Source organism: Podarcis raffonei, chromosome 10, assembly GCF_027172205.1.
Source record: "Podarcis raffonei isolate rPodRaf1 chromosome 10, rPodRaf1.pri, whole genome shotgun sequence".
Taxonomy (NCBI): domain Eukaryota; kingdom Metazoa; phylum Chordata; class Lepidosauria; order Squamata; family Lacertidae; genus Podarcis; species Podarcis raffonei.
This window is the reverse complement of record NC_070611.1, coordinates 27,788,103-27,808,622: the sequence shown is the minus strand read 5'-3', so window position 1 is coordinate 27,808,622 and position 20,520 is coordinate 27,788,103. Positions and strand designations below refer to the sequence as shown.

General features: G+C 44.0%; 1 protein-coding gene across 3 annotated transcripts in view; it reads right to left on the bottom strand.

The window, feature by feature from the left end:
* TMEM117 (transmembrane protein 117) overlaps nucleotides 1-20,223 on the bottom strand; it is a 214,614-nt gene extending 194,391 nt beyond the window's left edge. Inside the window, exons 1-2 of one of the 3 annotated variants that reach the window (XM_053405031.1) lie at nucleotides 19,716-20,223; nucleotides 11,976-12,270 (exon numbers count right to left, since the gene is read on the bottom strand). In XM_053405031.1, coding sequence (XP_053261006.1) covers nucleotides 11,976-12,252 — 277 coding nt within the window. In that variant the 5' untranslated portion in view covers nucleotides 12,253-12,270; nucleotides 19,716-20,223. Of the gene's footprint in view, nucleotides 1-11,975; nucleotides 12,271-19,370; nucleotides 19,573-19,715 lie in introns of those variants that run through there. The other 2 variants (XM_053405029.1, XM_053405030.1) reach the window with 2 other exon arrangements.
* Nucleotides 20,224-20,520: the final 297 nt, after the last annotated feature.

Below are 20,520 nucleotides of genomic sequence, written 5' to 3'. Positions count from 1 at the left end.
CTTTAGCTAATGGGGCCTCCTGCTGCTGACGCGCTGCCAGAACACGATTTTTGTTCTCATCCTGAAGCAAAGCTCTTAACCCGAGGTACTATTTCTGGGTTAGCAGAGTCTGTAACCTGAAGCGTATGTAACCTGAAGCGTATGTAACCTGAGGTACCACTGTAATGACTACGGAACCAAGTATCTCTCCCTCAGTTGATGTTATTTGTTTTATTTATATCCTACATTTTTCTCCAAGGATCTGCTCCTCCTCACTCAATCTCCACAACAACCCTGTGAGGTTGGTGAAGCTGAGAGGCCCCATGCACAAAGGCAGCCAATGAGCTTTATGACTGAGTGGGAATTTGAACCCAGTTCTTCCAGATTCTAGTCTGACACTTTATTTATATATATATAATTTTTTATTAGTTTTTTAACATATCATTTTCAACAGTCATTAAACATACTTTTACATTTTATTCAATTTTTTTTGACTTCCATCCGTCCTGTCTGAAAATTTTCCAATCTAATCTCTTAGTATGCATTTCTTATTTTCCCTATTACATTTCAAACTGATAACCAATAGCTCTATCTTTTTCTACTTTGTAACACTTTGTATAGTTCTCCTTACAAAACTTCTTGTAGTCTACTAGCGTAATTTGTTAATTACAGTTGCTCTTCAAATAATTCATATACTTCTTCCAATCTTCTGTAAATCTCTGGTCCTGCAGGTTTCAAATCCTTCCTGTCATTTTGTCCAATTCTGCATAGTCCATTAATTTCGTCTGCCATTCTTCTTTCATCGGAATTTCTTCTTGCTTCCATTTCTGGGCTAACAAAGCGTGTTCTCCTTCATGGAGAGCACGTGTCGCGGTGGGGGCCGACAGGACACTCCAAAGTTGTGGGGCAGGCTAATTGATCTTTGGCCACTGTTGTGATTGGGCTTCCCTTGTTGTTGGGAAGAAATGAATGCTGCCATTTGTTCATTGACGGCCAGAAATGTTAAAACTCCCTGCATGAGGCATAGAGCTTCCTCTTTTGGCCCCGTGCATCGGATTGCCCGTCCCACCTCCCTTTAATTAGGGTTGTTCGCTTTGACCTTGCTATGCCTGTCATGGGGTCATCTGCTTTTGGGGCAGGGGCCTGCTAGGAATTTTGTCCATCTGGCTGATTGGCTGGGGCCATTTGTTTTTTGCCTACTGTGTAGCAAATCGTCACAACTTGTAAGGTTGCGGTTAGGCATTGGTTTATGGTTTGGTTGGTTGAGGGTCATGGATTGGCTGTGCCTGCCCCTCTAATGCTGCTGCAGCAAGGGATTCCATTAAAGGAATACAGGGGCTCACCATTGCTTTCGTCCGAACCCTGTCAAGGGGCTAGGGCCACGCAAGAGCCCCTGGTTGCATTCAGGGAGGGCTGAGGGCAGGTTCCCTGCTCCGTCGCTACCCCCAGATGTATTCCCCTTTTCTGACTTTCGCAGGCTTGCGGAATGTCAGTCTGTCCCCCAATGGGGGGCAGATAGTCGCAACCAATGCCTAAGCAACCACTCACATATTTTGTATTTTAATAAAGTTTTGGCCAAAATTATGCCAAAAACTTTAAACAAAATTTCTGTGTGATGTGTGAGTTATTTGGGGTGGCCCTGGGGACCTTGACACGCAATACTCTTGCCCTAGTCTGACACTTTTAACTACATGTTGTGGGCACAGATCTGTCCAGAAAGATTTCTTGTGTCTGGGGAGAGAAATCTGGCAGAAACTCTCCAGGGTTTCAGACAGGAAGTTCTTCCCAGATGTACCTGTAGATTTCAGATAGACTGAACATGGGACCTTCTGCAGGTATAGCAGAAACTATGCCTCTGAAACTGTGACTTCTTCCTAATCCTGATGCTTCTCCTTCCTTTGAATTCATGGAAAGAGGCCGAAATGATTCATTCTCCTTAAGTGATTTTGTGGGGAGGGAAATCCCAAGTGTTTGCAAAGGGAACATTATTTCTTCACTTTCTTCTCCTGCAATCTGAACATGAAAGTGAAGCACTGAGATGTCTTTATGGGACCCAAATCTGTCATCAGCCAAGCACTCATAACAGGAGTTATAATACCAATGCTATTCCAAAACATTGCAATTTCTACTCCACTTAAAAACAGGTTCGCAACCAGATTTGGGGCATCCTTGTTTCATAGATGTATTACAAAAATATTTTCACATTCTGTTCCCCGCCCCCCTCATTCTGTTAAAAAATTAAGCAACAGCTGAGAGCTTGCAAAATATCTAAACAGAATGTCACAAATCCTCTTTTGCATCAAAGGGTAGCCAAGCTGTTTCCTTTTAATTTGACAACTGCCAACAACCCAAACTAGATGTGTAGTGCAGTTTTAACACATGCCTGATCCTTATGGCTTTCTGCACAAGAAAAAAGGATGGCACAGAAACACGGGGTGGGCGGAATATGGGAAGTGAAAGGAATCTCTGGCAGCACCACAGCAAATCTCAGGAAGCAAAACAGAGAATGTTGTCATAGGACTGCACATAGACTGACCATTAGCAAGGAATGCCATTTTAATTTCAGAGGAGAGGAAGGCTGAAGGTCCCGATGTATTGTGGAGGAGAAAGAGCTTAAACAAAAAGATTTAGGTTATGCATGGTAGATACGGCATGCACACTGACACATAGAACCCTTAATGGCTTGAGTCCCAGAGTGGTGCATGCTCTAGTTATCTTCCGCTTGGACTACTGCAATGCGCTCTACGTGGGGCTACCTTTGAAGGTGACCCGGAAACTGCAATTAATCCAGAATGCGGCAGCTAGACTGGTGACTGGGAGTGGCCGCCAAGACCATATAACACCGGTCCTGAAAGATCTTCATTGGCTCCCTAGTACGTTTCCGAGCACAATTCAAAGTGTTGGTGCTGACCTTTAAAGCCATAAACGGCCTCAGCCCAGTATACCTGAAGGAGCATCTCCACTCCCATCATCCAGCCCAGACACCGAGGTCCAGCGCCGAGGGCCTTCTGGCGGTTCCCTTGCTGCAAGAAGTGAGGTTACAGGGAACCAGGCAGAGGGCCTTCTCGGTAGTGGCGCCTGCCCTGTGGAACACGCTCCCAGCAGATGTCAAGGCAATAAACAACTATTTTACTTTTAAAAGACAACTGAAGGCAGCACTGTTTAGGGAAGTTTTTAATATTTAATGCTGTATTGTTTTTAACACTTGATTGGAAGCCGCCCAGAGTGGCTGGGGAAACTCAGCCAGATGGGTGGGGCATAAATAAATTATTATTATTATTAAATATCTGACTGTTATGGCTGGCTGTTACGAGCTGCAAGGGAGGCCCTTTTGGAAGATCCATTGCTCTGCAAGGTTCGAGGGGCTGCAGTGCAGGAGATGGTCTTTTCTGTGGTGCCCACCACCCGCTTGTGGAACACTTCAAGGTGCGTCTGGCCTCATCACTGTACGCATTTCACCAGGAGGCCATGGTGCATCTTTTTGCACAGGCATTTACAGGTGGGAAATGAATTCAGAATATCACTCCCGGTACAGTTTTGCTGTTGGTTTTGCTTGCTGTCTGATGCTCTAAAAGTGGGGGGGGGGGTAAAGGATCCCTGGACGGTTAAGTCCAGTCAAAGGCGACTATGGGGTTGCAGCACTCATCTCGCTTTCAGGCTGAGGGAGCCGGCGTTTGTCCACAGACAGCTTTCTGGGTCGTGTGGCCAGGGATGACTAAACCGCTTCTGGTGCAACGGAACACCGTAACGGAAACCAGAGTGCACGGAAACGCCGTTTACCTTCCCACCGCAGTGGTACCTATTTATCTACATGCACTGGTGTGCTTTCAAACTGCTAGGTTGGCAGGAGCTGGGACAGAGCAACAGGAGCTCATTCCATTGCGGGGATTCGAACCATTGAATTTCCAATCGGCAAGCCTAAGAGGCTCAGTGGTTTAAACCACCGCACCACCCGTGTCTGATGCTCTAACTGCAGGCTTAGTGCTGAGATGCACCATGTGACTTCCTCACTATTTTAAGTTGCATGTAACCCACCATGAGAAGGCAGGATAAAGAGCAGAGTATAAGAAACATAAATCTAAGTGACTCAGGGAACTGTAGCTCTCAACAATCTTATAGTACAATCCAGCCACATATTGTCTCAGAAATAATGGGCCTTACTCCCACAGATGACTGCAACCTTTTACAATATGATCCACAATTGAAGTCCTGACCATTTTCACATTTAGGTGAAAAGACTCCTTTTCCTCTATTTTTTCTCCATGAAATTCAATTCCAACTCTTTAGGAGATGCAAGAAACTCAAGGCCCACCTAGGGACTGTTTTTCAGACATTTATTATTTCAACATTCAGAGATTATTTCCGAGTTAGAAAAACAAAACCCCTCAAGTGAGGGCTGCATTGGATTCACACTGTGTATTCAGTGACCTCTGGTGGGCAGTCCTGTTACTGCCTTCTTTAAGGATCCAATTAAGTTCCATCAATCTGCAACTTGAGTTTTTCCCAAAGTAACAGAAGCAGTGTTAGCAGCAATGCTTGCAAGGGACAATTTGGACTCAAGTCATGGACAGAAGTGTCCAAACTCTAACCAACGAAGCTATCCACTTGATTTAGATCAGGGCCCTGGAAAGAGGAGAAATTATTAGACTGCTTCCTCCCCCGTATTGCAGCCCTAATTTAAATCAGCTCTGCTGCTTGTGGAAGACGAAGAAAATGTCACCAGGTGATCTAATTATGGATTTCCCATGTAACATGACATTTGACACCCCCTCCACACACACACACACACACATCCTTATTTACCAGGCAGAGGGCCTTCTTGGTGGTGGCACCCACCCTGTGGAACGCCCTCCCATCAGATGTCAAGGAAATAGACAACTGACTTTTAGAATTAGGGAAGTTTTTAATGTTCAATGTTTTCTTGTGCTTTTAATTCTGTTGGGAGCCCAGCCAGATGGGTGGGGTATAAATAATAAAATAATGATGATAATGATGATGATAATAAATAATAATAATAATAAATGTGAACCTGGAAGAGAGGAAGCTGATGGAATCGAAGAGGTCTACAAGGATTCAGTTTTCATAGGAATCCTGTTCAAGCATTTGGTACCATAGGAGCTTTCTAGAACGGACCCAGCTAAACCCATCCCTTCAGCCAGTGGTGGACCTACATTTTGGGGGCCCTGAAGCTTGAAGTGCAATGGGGGGGGGCTTCTCCAGGTTTGGTACTAAGAATCTATTTTGGTTGCAATTCTGACTGGCTGTCTGCAAGTGCTAAGCCAGATTTTATGAGTTGTCATTTCTACCGCACTGCTATCAATGGGACGGTTGGAGTCAAGATTTAATTTTGTGGGAGGGCTTTTTCTCTTGTAAGACAGTTCAAAATGTTTAACTGAGCTGCCCATCTCCATGTGAATGGAAGACACAGAAATCTTTCCCAGTTGGCAAAATATGCAATATGGACCTGCCCTAAAAATCCTGGATTCAGGAAAGGAAATACCAGCACATCTACATTATTCTGTTGTTAACAAAAATGGGAAAGCATCAAAGGAGTTTATGGAAGGGCTGCTTACTTCTCTATTTTTAGATGCCTACATTTGCATCATTAGTGGTCCATGGTGCCAAGTTTTATTTACAAGGCAACTTTCAATAAACTGGCTATAAACCACAGCTGGAAACTGATGAGCCTGAATCCACATGCAGCCGCTGATTGTCAATTCAGGTATTTATGATTAGGCCACTATTTAAAGCCTTCAGTCACATGCATTCTTCAGAAATGATTGCTATTATTAGGAAACAGTTGAGTTTCCAAACAGTTGAGAGCCAAAAGGAACAATATAACTGGCTACTAATTTTGAACTATTGAAGGCACAACAGCAGAGAAATCCTATACATGGTTTCTTGGTACCAAGTTCCATTGTATTCAATGGGCTTACTCTTGGGTAGGTAGGTTTGTATAGGACTACAAGCTAAAACCACAAGTTTTTCACTGACATTAAATTCTGGACCAGTTTTACTCCAGACAGAGGTGGGGATTTTATTCCAGTCTGAGACTCAGTGGTAGACAGGGCAAATGCAAAAAAAGGGGGGCTTGTGTAATAACAACAACAACAACAACAACAACAACAACAACAACAACAACAGTCAGGGCTTTTTTTCCAGCCAGAACTTGCTGGAACTTAGTTCCGGCACCTCTCAGGTGGGCGCCATTGCCAAGAGAACAAGGGATCCATTCATAGTAAGTTCCAGCATCTCTTTTTCTAGAAAAATTGTGCTGATAGCAGCAGCAACAACAACAATTTTATTATTTGTACCCTGCCAATCTGTACCCACCACTCTGGGTGGCTTCCAATACATATAAAAACATAATAGAGCATTAAACATAAAAAAAACTTCCCTAGACAGTCTCTCTTATACATACACACACACACACACACACACACACATGCAAATAAATATACAGACACATGAATTCATACACATTTATTTTCACATCTAACACACACAGACACACACACACACACTTTATTTCTCTATCTATCTATATATCTCACACAGAGAGAGTAATTAGATTTGAAAAAAAGCATTTCTTGTCCCCATGCAGAAACAAGCCTTGAAAACACCCATCAATTGGCTCCATTGCTTTTTATGCCTAGTTGTTTCTTGGGGGTGGAGGGGAGGGAAACAGAAAAAGGGGTTGCTTTCAACAGTGTTGGGGGCATCAGTTCATCCTGCTTCGATCTGCTCTGCGGTCAGCTGCAAGAAAGTACTGTCAGTGTCCAGAGCTTTGCTGTCTTGGCTTAATTGCCCTCTGCCTACCTAGCAAGGCATCTATTACATTCAATATTCTCTGACATTTATTTCCCAAGCTCTTATTATGCAGTCTCATAATGCTTTTCAAATAAACGCCACATTTCACCTGGGGGTGACACAATTTAGTTGCAGGCATAATACCCATTTATAAAATAAAAAAAGCAATTGGGAAGCCAGATAAGAAAAAAGTGAAATTCAGGAGAAAAGCATGCTAAAATGTTGATTAATTTTCATGGGAACCTTATTTTATTTTATTTTTTAACTAATGCACAAATGTGGTGAACTGACCTTAAGGCTGGGGGGAAATGAGAAAACCAAAATTGACAGATACATTTTATGTTCAAGGTGATTTATAGAACATGAAAACCTGATGTATCCATCTGTTGCTTTTTCTTTTAAAAAAAGTATCAAATGTAAAGTGAGTTCATACATAACTCACTTCATGGCGTTCATGAAGAAAAGGACATCTCTCCCAATGTTCTGTATTTTCTCTTAAAACAAAGGGGTCACTCTCCTCAAAGTTACATTTTTAATTTTTAATTTTGCTTTCAAGGCACTGCTGAACACATCTGACTCTCCCCCTGGCAATGTGGCAAAGAAAAAGAGAAGACTTAAATATGTGCATCCTTTTTCAATGACTCTTTTTAAGATGTTGCTGGATGGAAGTCGTACTGGAGAGTTTTCCTAGGCCCTGATTGTTTATGGTTAGAATCGATTCTTGAGCAACTTCCAATTTTGATTCCAATACCTTGACCTCTACTCTCAGATAGAATATCTGTAATAGCTCTGCATTTGTATACTTTTTGTATACGGTTGCAATCTTGCATACACTGTTTGTGTCTCCTTCTCCTTTTTCAGCATCTGATCAACGTGATCAAGGCTTTATTGCAAACTGGCAGCCTTTATAACACCAGAGCAGGGCTGGCCAATGTGGTGCCCTCAGATAGCGATGGGGGAGAAGCTCAATTCAGTAAACAGTTAAAAGCGAACTTACTGAATTTGCACTTTTCAAAGTATCGTGAGAAACAAAACACAGCCCTCCTTTGAAATTCACACTTCTCCAAGTTTCATAATACACTTCTCCAAGTTCATTCAAAAATGCATATGTTAGGGCCAAGTGTGCATAAAAAGGAAGATATTAGGACTCAGCTATACAACTGCACAGCGGGTGGCACTGTGGGTTAAACCACAGAGCCTAGGACTTGCCGATCAGAAGGTTGACGGTTCGAATCCCCGCGACAGGGTTGCTCGGTCCCTGCTCCTGCCAACCTAGCAGTTTGAAAGCACATCAAAGTGCAAGTAAATAAATAGGTAGCACTCTGGCAGAAAGGTAAACGGTGTTTCCGTGCGCTGCTCTGGTTCACCAGAAGCGGCTTAGTCATACTGGCCACATGACTCAGAAGCTGTACGCAGGCTCCCTCGGCCAATAAAGCGAGATGAGTGCCGCAACCCCAGAGTCGGCCACGACTGGACCTAATGGTCAGGGGTCCCTTTACCTTTATACAGCTGCAAATATAAATGTTTTACGTGCATTATACAAATGTGACACTAGATGGCGATGGTGGGCTAATGACAAATTCAATATATATATGTATTTTAAAATTAAGCATTTTCACAGCTTTTTTTTATATACGTGTAGATTCCACCTTAGTGAAAATAACACACTAACATGCATTGCATCAGGGGAAACTGCTTGCAAAAATGTGCGCAGCATTTTAGACCTGCCTTGCCTCAGTGCAGACAATGGCACAATTTCATAAACAGGTGGGAAAATAAGCGAATGCAAATCCCACCAGTTCCTGTGTCAAATCCCACCAGTTCCTTTTCTACTAAAAGCCTTATACAAAAGCTGTTTACTTTCAAGTCTTAAAAGTCTGCTGCTCACTAGCTGCCTCTTTGACCCAAAGCTTCCCCCGCCCCCCATTCCAGAGGCCAAATTATGTTTCATTGTGATTCTGGTTAGCTTGGTCACCTTCTGAATCTAAAAACATTCTATTTACTGATGGGATATTAGTAGTTTTTAATATATTAAAAAGTGCAACAGAAATCTTTTTTGGCTCAGGTGTGTCTCTACACACACACACACACACACACACATACACACACAGTAGTACATTAAGGCAAATTAGTCAGCAAAGGTGAGGAAAAGCTTACTTAAGCTTTTTTCCACCTTTACGCATGTTTACATCTTCCCAGGGATTTGATAGTGCTTCAGCAAAAATGGTGTTAAGTCAGCATTTGCAAGGCTGTGGCTCTCTCTCTCATAAATTTCTGGCACTAGAGAATCCCCATGAACCAGAAGACTGAGCAATAGAAAATCTGAAATTATAGATGTTTTGTTTCAATTGTAAAGAGAGCTATGGAAAAGTAAATAAATATAATATTTATTTTCCATATTCCATAATAATTATAATTACAATATGCCACCCAACAAAATATCAAAAAACCTATTACTAGATATTTCAAGTGGGTATGTGTCACTTTACAAAATAATATAAGCAAAGAAAGATAGGTCTCCACCCCCAAGGAAATTCCAATCTAATTTGCACAATGGGTAAGACAAGGGGAGGGTAACAAGGGAGTAATATATGCAAATACAGCTTAAGTCCCACAGGCAGAATGAGGAGTTCTATCCAACACCCTTCTCCCATTTGCACAAAACTTCCACTTACAAAACTGAACTTCCCCTCCCTCTCTTTCCCCTACCAGCACCCCAAATCTGGCCCAGAAATGGGCATTTTCTGCTGTTGCCCCTGCCCTGTGGAATGCGCTTCCCTCTGTGCAACCACCAGTTGCATCAGGTGACATCTCCCTCTTGATGTCAACAATGAAACCGAATAGCCGTGGGGTCTGGGAAATCAGACTGAGCAGAATATAAATATAGACTGATTCACCACCTGAACCAGATCTGACTTCAGCTTTGCCTAGGAATAGGTCAGATACACGTGTAATCTGAGAGGTATTTCTGTGCTCCTTACCTTTAAAATATTTAAAACAGGATCTGACCCATGTTTGTTTGGTAAAGATTACGAGAGTTAGCATGGCCGAAACCCTCTTTCACCAATGTATATACAGTGGTACCTCGGGTTAAGTACTTAATTCGTTCCAGAGGTCTGTTCTTAACCTGAAACTGTTCTTAACCTGAAGCACCACTTTAGCTAATGGGGCCTCCTGCTGCCGCTGCGCCGCCAAATCACGAATTCTGTTCTCATCCTGAAGCAAAGTTCTTAACCCGAGGTACTATTTCTGGGTTAGCGGAGGCTGTAACCTGAAGCGTATGTAACCTGAAGCGTATGTAACCCAAGGTACCACTGTACAGAGAACCTGGAAGCCAATTCAGGGACTGCTCCCACTGATTTCGCAAAGGATACACATGTGTGTTGGATATCTGGGGTGATGGGGAATCAGATGAACTTGAAAACACCCTGTGTCACACAACGGGAATGTCAGATGTTGACAGTCTCTGACTTAGCCACATTTGTGGACTGAAAGAGATTATCACTTGTCAAGGGCACCTTATGATGTTCTGCATATAACTAACTACTCCATAAGCCAGCCTTGAACAACCTGATACTCTCCAGATGTTTTGGACTACAACTCCCATCAGCCACAGCAATGCTCATCTAAAACATTTGGGGGGTACCAGATTGGCAAAGTCTGCCATAAGCCAGTCTCTCAAGTGATGAACAAAATTTTGCCACACACCAATGCCTAATCACATATTAAAAGGAGAAGTGAGTGATAAGTCTTTGTCACCAAGAGATAGGATGTTATGCATCGCCACTTGCTAAGGTGATCATATGTGTTGGTGCCACACAGTAAATAATCCGATGGGGTGCCCATCTGACAGATACCCCCAAGGAGATCAAGGCACCATATACAGTCCCATGCCATCCCCCCTTTTTATTCTCACAACAATTCAAATATTTAAGGTAGGTTGAGACAGGGTGACCAGACCAAAGTCAGACAGTGGGCTTTATATTTGAGTGAAGGTGAGAGATTTGAACCTGGGCCTTCCCAGACTGCCAGGCAAGCTTCCTGATCTCAAAGCAGAGCTTTCCTGATGGTGAGAGGAAGCGGGGTGGTTTCAACTTTTTCCAGGGACATTTTGTCCAGACATCTACATGAAGCAAATGCAATCTGGTTGAAACCTACAAGGAACCAGGCAGAGGGCTTTCTCGGTAGTGGCACCAGCCCTGTGGAACGCCCTCCCACCAGATGTCAACTACCAGACTTTTAGAAGACATCTGAAGGCAGCCCTGTTTAGGGAAGCTTTTAATGTTTGGTGCATTACTGTATTTTAATATTTTGTTGGAAGCCGCCCAGAGTGGCTGGGGAAGCCCAGCCAGATGGGTGGGGTACAAATAAATTATTATTATTATTATTATTATTATTATTATTATTATTATTATTATTGCTAATCACACTCGTGGTTCCATTAGCCATCTCCCCTGAGTCTTCATCTTTTAATGTTTTAATTAATGCTTATTGGAATAACATAATGGTTTTTGTGTAACACGGGCTTAGATTTTATTCCTGAGAACAAGTCATAGAATTGTAAAATCATAGAATTGTAGAGTTGGAAGGGACCATGAGGGTCAACTAGTCCAACCCCCTTTTCGCCCAATGTGGGGCTCCAACCCACAACCCTGAGGTTAAGAGTCTCATGCTCTACCAGTGGAGCTATCCCAACTCTTAGGTCATCCTCATAAGAATGATCTCACTGCAAAGAGTCAGTCCTATCTGGAAAATCTAGCTCAGATCACAACTCCATGGATTGGACGGAATGGACAACAAAGGCTCCCGGGTACTGAATGCATGCTTACAACAAATGCAAAAAAGCACATTAAACAAAGCCATGCTCTTATCATAATATCCAGGCTGTGTTTCACAAATACGTCAAGACAGTGAGGAAAGTGTCCTGAAGCATGTCTTTGGCGAGAAAAGTTAATGCCCTCTTCATTAGACCAAACAGATGTGCCTTCACTCTTTGAAAGATTATTTTGCTTATAGTCATCAAGATTGATGATCTGACTGACTCATCACTGCTGCGCAACACATCCTATTCAGCCATCATCTTTCACTTTGCCTTGCTGCCTTTTCAACCTGAAAGGTGTGAAACGGGAACATCTCACAGAGAGGGAGAGAGAAAACAAAGGCTTTTAGCACATCATGGAACTTACCAAACAAGCGTTGATGGAAGAAGAACTTGCCAGCTATCAGTCCGATAAGGATGGCAAGCAGCCACAGGAACACTTTTAAAAACCTCCAGCCTCCTCCCTCGGGGTATTTGTTTGCTACAAAAGAAAAGCAGTTCCCCACGACAATGACATTTGCTTCTGTTTGGCTGTGAGAGACTGGATCCTCGGCAAATATCAAGAAGTTACAGAAGATCACCAGGTAGGCCACTATCAAGCGGGACCACGGATGCTGGAAGTAGTAGCGGAAGTCTTTGGCCATCCTCAGACCTTTCAGCCCCTGTATGCAAAACGCAAAGAAGGCATTTGTTCTATTGTGTTACTGGATGTTGCACTATGTTATAGTCTTACAAGGGCTATAACAGAACATTAGAAGTCAGACTATTGGCCCATCTAGGCCAATTTGTTCAACACTGGCTGGCAGTGACCATGCAAGGTTTCAGACAGGAAGTCTTTTCCAGGCCTACCTGGAAATACCAGAGATTGAACCCGAGATCTTCCACATGCAAAACAGATGCTCTACCACAAAGCTATGACCCTTCCCACTATACATCACTTCCCCCTGCCACCCCAGCTTCTATCCTCTTTAAACGGGCTCCAGAACTGGCTGCCTGTTTGTGTGACCCTGTTTACCAACTCCAATGGGGGCACACTGAGCAGCTGGCGAATGCTGACAAGAGTGAATGGAAACCCTTAACGAAAGGCACTTTCATTCACTTAGGCCAGCAGCTTCCCAAACTTGGGTCTCCAGCTGTTTCCCATCATCCCTAGCTAGCAGGACCAGTGATCAGGGATGATGGGATCTGTAGTCCAAAAACAGACCCAAGTTTGGGAAACACTGATTTAGGCAAAGAGCAGCTTTTGCTTCAATTGATAGGGAAGATGGATATGAAACCCACAAAAGCCAGAATGTTCATTCTCATTTCATTGCAGGGGGCTGGACTTGAAGATACCTTCCAACTCCACAATTCTGTTATTCTAGCTCTTTCATTTCTTTTCTAGATTAACGGTGGAAGTCCAAAGAAAGTCAGCCGGACTATAGTTCCTCTGGAATCAATGGGTTGTAAAATGAATCACAACTAACCAGTTCTATTGATTTCAATGGAACTTAAACACAACTAGCCTACTCTGGATTTGGGGCCCATGTTTACATAAATAGGGTGGGAGAGGCTCCAAGGCAATGTAAGCCTCATGCATGCAAATGCTTCAATATTCAACTAATAGAATAGTTCCAACAAGCACACAGAAGCAGGATTTTCACCCAAGTCAAGACATCTTGCATGTCTACTCAGAACTAAGTCCTGCTGAGATCACATAACTTACTCCAGGGTGTTTATTTAGGCTGGAAGTGAGCGTAATTGAATACAGTGAACTGATAAATCATGAATATTTTAATTAACTGATGCATTTGTCAATTAAATTTGCATATGGCTAAAAACAATGGGTCTGAAGCAAACAGCAGACTTCCTTTGGTTTTAGATCAGCGGTGAAGAACCTGTGGCCCTCCCAAGCTACAACGCTCATCATCCTTAACCTCTGGCCATACTTGCTTGGCCTGATGAAGACCTGCAACACCTCAGCCGTGCACAACCTCCTGTGTGCTTCGCATCCAGTGTGCTCCCACCACAGGCTTGTGAAGCTGTTAACACACAGTGTTAGCCACAACCCACACCTATCCTGTAGTTTCTTGAGAAATGCTGTGTTTCCCCTAAAACAGCTTTGATTCAATTTAAAAACATAGGACATATATGAAGTCATCCATGGCCCCTTTCCATCCACTGGTGCAGACAGACAGAAGGAAACTTGGAAACACATCCAACCATACTAATGTGTAAAATGGTGACCATAGGGTCCCCACCCATGTTTTAATCGATGCATGTGTCATAGATGGAGCACTGATCATCAACAGGATTTATAGTTACTTGTATTAAAAATAATAGGTTGGATTCAAAGGTGTGCAAGTTGAAGGTGACAAGATCCAACCTATCTATATATCTGTCTGTCTGTCTATATCTCCTGACTAATCCCTGTAATTGAGTGGTTTAAAAAACTATCCTCAATTGCATGTTGCAGACTTACCTAGAAGCAAGCATCTCACTATAATCTAAGAACAGGTTTTCCTGCAAATCACCTTGGACTTCTCTTAATAGCTGCACAGTATGCCAGTAAATGAATGACTCAACTGAAGTAGACCTTAAGACTGTTGGCATCTGCATTCCTTAGTAACATTCACTTTAAATGAATGGAAGGAGCCAAGGGGACAATATTAAGAATACTCCAGATAGAACCATTCTGGACATCCCTATTAAGGGTTATACTCACAAATGAACAGAATTTATGATGTTTTTGGACGCTGAGATAGCATTTGATAACGTCTCCTGGAATTTTATGCTTAAAGTAATGGAGTCTATGAGATGTGGGGACACTTTTATAAGGGGAGTGAAAGTGATATATACAGATCAATCAACAAAACTGATGGTGAATAATTTATTGACGGAAAATTGTAAAATAACCAAGGGAACAAGACAAGTCTGCCAGCTATCACTCTTATTGTTCATACTAGTTTTAGAAGTATTGGCGCAAAGAATAAGAACTACCGGTAACCAACAAATTAAAGGGATAAAAGTGGGACAAAGAGCATGCAAACTAAAGGTATTTTGAGATGATGTGATGATATCAGAAGAAGATCCAATAGAATCGATCCCAAGGGGACTCAATGAAATAAATAAATTTGGAGAAGTGGTGGATCTCAAAATCAACAAGAATAAAACCAAATTGTTGGTTAAGATTTTAAAAGATGATGTTAAGAATAAATTACAAGAAATATCTGAGTGGTGATCATGGGAATCAGAGTGCTAGTTCTTCCTCCACTCCCCAAATCACTGTCCCACATGCCCTCCACAAGTTGACAGGGTGGGGCGAAATCTGCAGCTGAGTACATGGAGGTTCCCACCCATTTGTGTACTTCTCCCTCTTTTGTTAACCTCTTCTTGATCCATTGTTCTTAGCTGAAGAAATAACACTGCTTGCACGTAGCTTAGGAGTAGGGGGCGTGTTGTGGGAAGGCTGCTCCTCAGACATCCAAACTGGAGTCTCAGCTTTCCTGGATGGGGGTTTGAGCCAGAAAGTACCGGTAATATAAGAAGAATATTCACGGCACTGAATCCAACCCTGAACACTGACCCAAGGCTTACAGGTAGGGCTGTTTTTCAGCTGGAACTCATCAGAACTGAGTTCCAGCACCTCTCAGGTACTTTCCGGCACATCTTAGGTGGGCACCACTGCCGTTCTAAGAGAAGGAGGGAGGTGCTCTGGTACCTCTTTTTCTAGAAAAATAGCACTAGTTACAAGGGAATAGAGAACATTGCTGTGCACTAGTTTGAAAGCGTAGCTGCTGTTTTAAATGATGTCATCGCATGATGGTGTGTACCAATGCAAAACCCTGGGTACAAACCGCTCCAGTGCGTTTCAGATGTTATGTGTGTACACAGCCTCTGTGAGCTGCGCAAGCTTCCAGCTCCCCCTTCTCCTTTCTTTTATTTACTCATGGGTATAATGCTTGAATTGGGATAAAGGATATCCCTTATGCCAAGGAGGCTTTTCCTCCTTAGAAAAGGCACACATTTAAATTTATAGGTGGCTTTTAAGCCACAAGGGCCCTCATAACAGCTTACCATAAAATAATAACAGACCATAAAACCATCAAAAAGCAACTCATAAAAGAAAATGCAAAGGCAGAGCAGCAGCTCCATCCCAAATTAAAAGATAGGGGCAAGCTCGGTTTTCAAGAAAGCTTAACGGAATGTGTCATGCGTGTGTGTGTATGAAGTCTGACTTTTGCCACTCAGAAAGCACTGTCTACATAGAAGTGGCCCATTAAGACAGAGGAAGCTGGGACCTCCTTGTAACTATGGGGCCACTGGGCAACTGTTTGGAACAGCAGAACACCCTGGAACACCCCAGAATTGTGGAAGTCTGCAAGGTAAAGGTAAAGGAGCCCTAGACTGTTAAGTCCAATCAAAGGCGACTATGGGGTTGCGGCACTCATCTCACTTTCAGGCAGAGGAAACTGGCATAGACAGCTTTCCGGGTCATATGACCAGCATGACTAAACCACTACTGGAGCAACGGAAAACCGTGACAGAAACCAGAGTGCACGGAAATGCCATTTACCTTCCTGCCGCAATGGTACCTATTTATCTACTTGCATTGGCATGCTTTCAAACTGCTGGGTTGGCAGGAGCTGGGACAGAGCAACAGGAGCTCACCCCATCGGGGGGACTCGAACCGCCAAGCTTCCAATCAGCAAGCCCAGGAGGCTCAATGGTTTCACTTTGCAAGTAAAGACCAGCAGGGATGGATGGAGGGATGCCACTACCCAATCCAGCCCTACCCCCTGTTAGTTTGCCCCCTTGGGCAGGTATAGAACTGTGCTGTGCATTGCTTTAACTTTGACAATCCCTACATTTCTTATCAGGTTGTTAGCTGCCTTGAGTTCCGCTTTAGAGTGGCGTGGTTTTTTAAATAATAAAGATATACACTGAGCACCATGCACGACAGCTACACATGCAGCAACATATACTTTCTGTTCGCCCCGTCTAGTATTGTTCATGCATCACGTCAGACAGCTTGGGGGGGGGGGGGGGAGTCCGCCAGGGCAGCATCAGTGAGCACACATGTGCCTGCAGAGGTCTTTCTTGGAATTCCCAGGGTCTCTCTGTCCCTCCCCAGCCACTGAAATGTGGCTTGAAAGAATCATTCTGCTGTTGCCAATATCAAAGGTCTTGGTGTGCTATGCTCTTCCTCCATGGCTAGAGGCAGTAATGCGTCTGAAAACCAGTTGCTAGAAACTGCAGGAGGGCAAAAGTGCTCTTCGGCTCAAATCCGGCTTGCAAATTTTCCCCCGGGGTATCAGGGTGGCCACTGTGAGAACAAGAAGCTGGATTAAATAGGCCATTGGCCTGATCCTGCAGGCTCATTTTAGGTTCTTCTGTGTGTGCTCGGTAGCTGAGTGGTTGTGGGGCCCACAATAGCTCCTCTGGGTTATAAATGGGCACACAGGCCATTTACAATTTACATTCACAATTCAAATAAAATACAAAAAACAAGTGAGATGAATATATATATATATATATATATATATATATATATATATATATATATACATACATACAAGTATCATAAGTTGTATGGATCTATATGCACTATTACCAGAGAAGAAGTGTCTCTCAAGTACAAAACACTGAATAAGGGAAACAGCAGTGCTGTGGCTCCAAGCATGAATAAAGGAACAGGTAAATTACCTGGAATCTCCAGTTAATGGATCTTAGGTGGCAGGGCTGGAAAAGACATCTGCCAGGCTTGGAAAGCCAAAGTCACGGCCCATTAGATGTTAGTGGACGACTACTTCCTTCACCCCCATTGCCTGATGAGAACTGGAATCAAACAATATCCAGAGAGCCCTTCTCTCTGTAGTAGACAGTTGACAGAATCAATGGTCTGACAGATTGCTTAACAGAAACTGTGGCTCAATGTTAGCAAGAGGACAATCTCTGCAGCTAAACTATGGAGGCTTTCATACACTTCAATGCTGAAGTGTACTAATCAATTTATTGTATCCAAACCTAAACTGACTGCAAAGAATACATTCCACAGACATGCATTCCACTGTACTGTTCTTTAGGATTCTGATTTAAAAATAAAGGTCTGCGAAATCTGAACTTCAGTAAAGGAATTTAAAACTGAGCATATTGTTTGTTCCATCAAAAAACACACAGCCAGTTCATTCTGCAGCTTCATTTTGCATTGATAAAGATAACAAAGCATCTATTGTGTGTTTTTCCAGAACGGTGTTCCAGTAAATAGATCCATAGATCTTTCTTAAAGAATGTAACTGGCAACAAAGCAATTGTGTCAAAGTCACAGGAACTAGAAAAGCAAGATTTAAGAAATGCCAGAGATAATTGCAACATTTGTTTGGTGACAAGTGTGAAAGCAAACAGAGCTCTTTATAAATCACTGGATCCAGTATTTGCCATCATTTAAACAACACTAGTGGTTTTTAACATGAGCAATTGGTGATGTTTCAGGCAACTATATAACCAAATCTTATCTAAATAATTCAGAAAGTTACCTAGATGTTGTGAAAAAGTTACTGTCAGGGCAATAAATGAATTTATTCAGTGTGTATATGAGCAAGGGAAGTAGACTCATGGGACTAAGATCAAAACAAGAAAGCCATAATTTTAAAACCATCATTTTGATCTCTAAAAGAACTTTTAAACAAAAATATACTTTGGTGGGGTTTTAGATATCAAAGCACTAGTGAGGAGAAAGATAACTATGCAGCCCAGCAGTGGGAGAATTTCATCTCTACAGATGTTGGATTACTGCTCCCATCATCCCTAACCATTGGGCATGCTGACTGATGCCCATCCAGCAATACCCAGAAGGCCATATATTAGCCGCCCCTGATATATAGCACACATTGTCCCTCATATAGTTGATTTCATATACCTTATACTAGCAATACATACAGCCGGACTGTAAAGTAGGACAATGATATCCCCATGTTTCAAACGAGGGACTGAAAGGAAGATCAGATGTCAAGTATTGTTAGATTTGAACTGGGAGCCATGTCGTTTGCCACTATGAGACATCATCTCTATTCCTACAACACTACAAAAATAAGCAAATGCAAACCAACTGTGTTTCCTAGTCAGCATTAAGCCAGGTTTATACGACAGGGTTTTACAATAGGACACAGTAGAAAAGGCACGTTAAACAGAAGAGGAGGCAAAGCTAATGGACATGATACAAGTCTGAGCCTTACATTAACCATATACCTATTCTCACTTTAAAAGGGTAAAGGAAAAAGAGAGCTTGATTCCAACAAGAACTTGCCCCCAAGCCTGTTCTCGGTTCTGGGTCATGCAAGGCTAATAACAGAGGACTCGTCAATCACAGGCATCTGGGATTAGGGGTAAGTGTTTTCAGGGCTAGGGATGCATTTTGGAAAAGAAACATTGCGCGAGGCAGAGAAGCCTCTCAACGATGGGGCTGTAAAAACAAACCTGCTAAGGGGCTATAGGAACACGGAAGCAAGCAACCCCAGATGTAGGGGGCGGGCTGCATTGGAAAGTGGAGGTTCAAAGCCAATGGCGAGGGACTTATCAACACGCAAGCACCGAAACGTAGGTTTCTTTTGAATTTATTCCAGGAATACTATTTCCAGTCACAGGGTTGAGGGGGATGTCCGCTCCCCTACCAAACGCATATTTTTAGAAAGTGTGCATCAACACCACCACCACCCCACTCCACACACACACAAACACCATTTTCACACAAGAGATGAGATAAAAATATACCAGCGAAAATTACCTTCTGTGGTATCACCTTCTTGACGATAACCCACCCCCCAAAGAATAATAAAAAGCCACCACTAAGGTTGAGGTCCGATCTTCAGCGCCGGACCCTCCGAGCGAGCACGTGCAGAGTGCCTTTCCCACGGCTACATAACCCCAAACGTTTTCGCCCCGGGCTCCCTCGCAGTCTTAAACCCCGGCCCCTCTCGCGTGGGAAAGTGTGGGGCTCCCGTCTGAGCCCAATGCCGCTCCGGGCAGGGCCGAGCCGCGGCTCCCCCCCTCCCTTTTAAGACGCGCGATCGCGGAGTGGGAGGGTGGGGAAAGGGCGGGCGCCCGCGGAGGCAGCGCGCACTTGACTCACCGCGTCCTGCGCAGGCACGCTGCCCTCCAGGACCGGCCTTTCTCCTTCCCTGCGCGGCTCCGGCGCCACGAGAGACAGTCGCCTCCTCGGCCGGCTATAAATATCCCGCGGGCGGACGCGGGGGAGCGCAGCCCGCCGGCAGCCCACGCCCTGGGGCCGCCCCTCGGGCCGCTGCCCTTAGCGGGCTTTCCCGGAGGACGTCTCCAAGGGATCGCTTGGCCAGGAGGAGCCCGCGGACGCCGGATCCGTCCCTCGCTGCTCGCTCCCTGCGACAAGGCCGGCTGCGGCTGCAATCCAGGCTCCCTCGCCTCTCTCCCTCCTCTCCTTCTCGCCTTCCCTTTCCAGGCCTCGCTGGAAGAAACTAGCGCGCATCCGCCGGGGGCATCTCGGATTTGGAGAGCTGGGCGCGCTGAGGGAACGAGGGCGCACGAGAGGCCCGGCCGGAGGAGGAGAGAGGCTGCTCTGCTCCCCTCCCAAGGTCGCCCGCCTCCCTCTTGTCGCACGCCGGAGCTGGCTGTAAGTCACCCAGAAGCCCAGAGATGCGTCTGGCATCTCCTCCAGCTCTTCCCACGTGGAAGGTTCCTGGTAGCATAGACCCTGCAGGGTAGGACAGCTGTAGCAGTGGAACTCCTCAGAGTGAGCATCTGAGCTGAGGGTCTGCAACAGTACCAGCTTCCTCCTCCTCTCAGTTGACAAGGGTTCCAACTTGAATAAAATATTGCCCAGATAAGCCCTGCCTGGCAAAATCGATCACAATATGCAACACACACACACACACACTATTTCAATGGCAGCGCCACTGTAC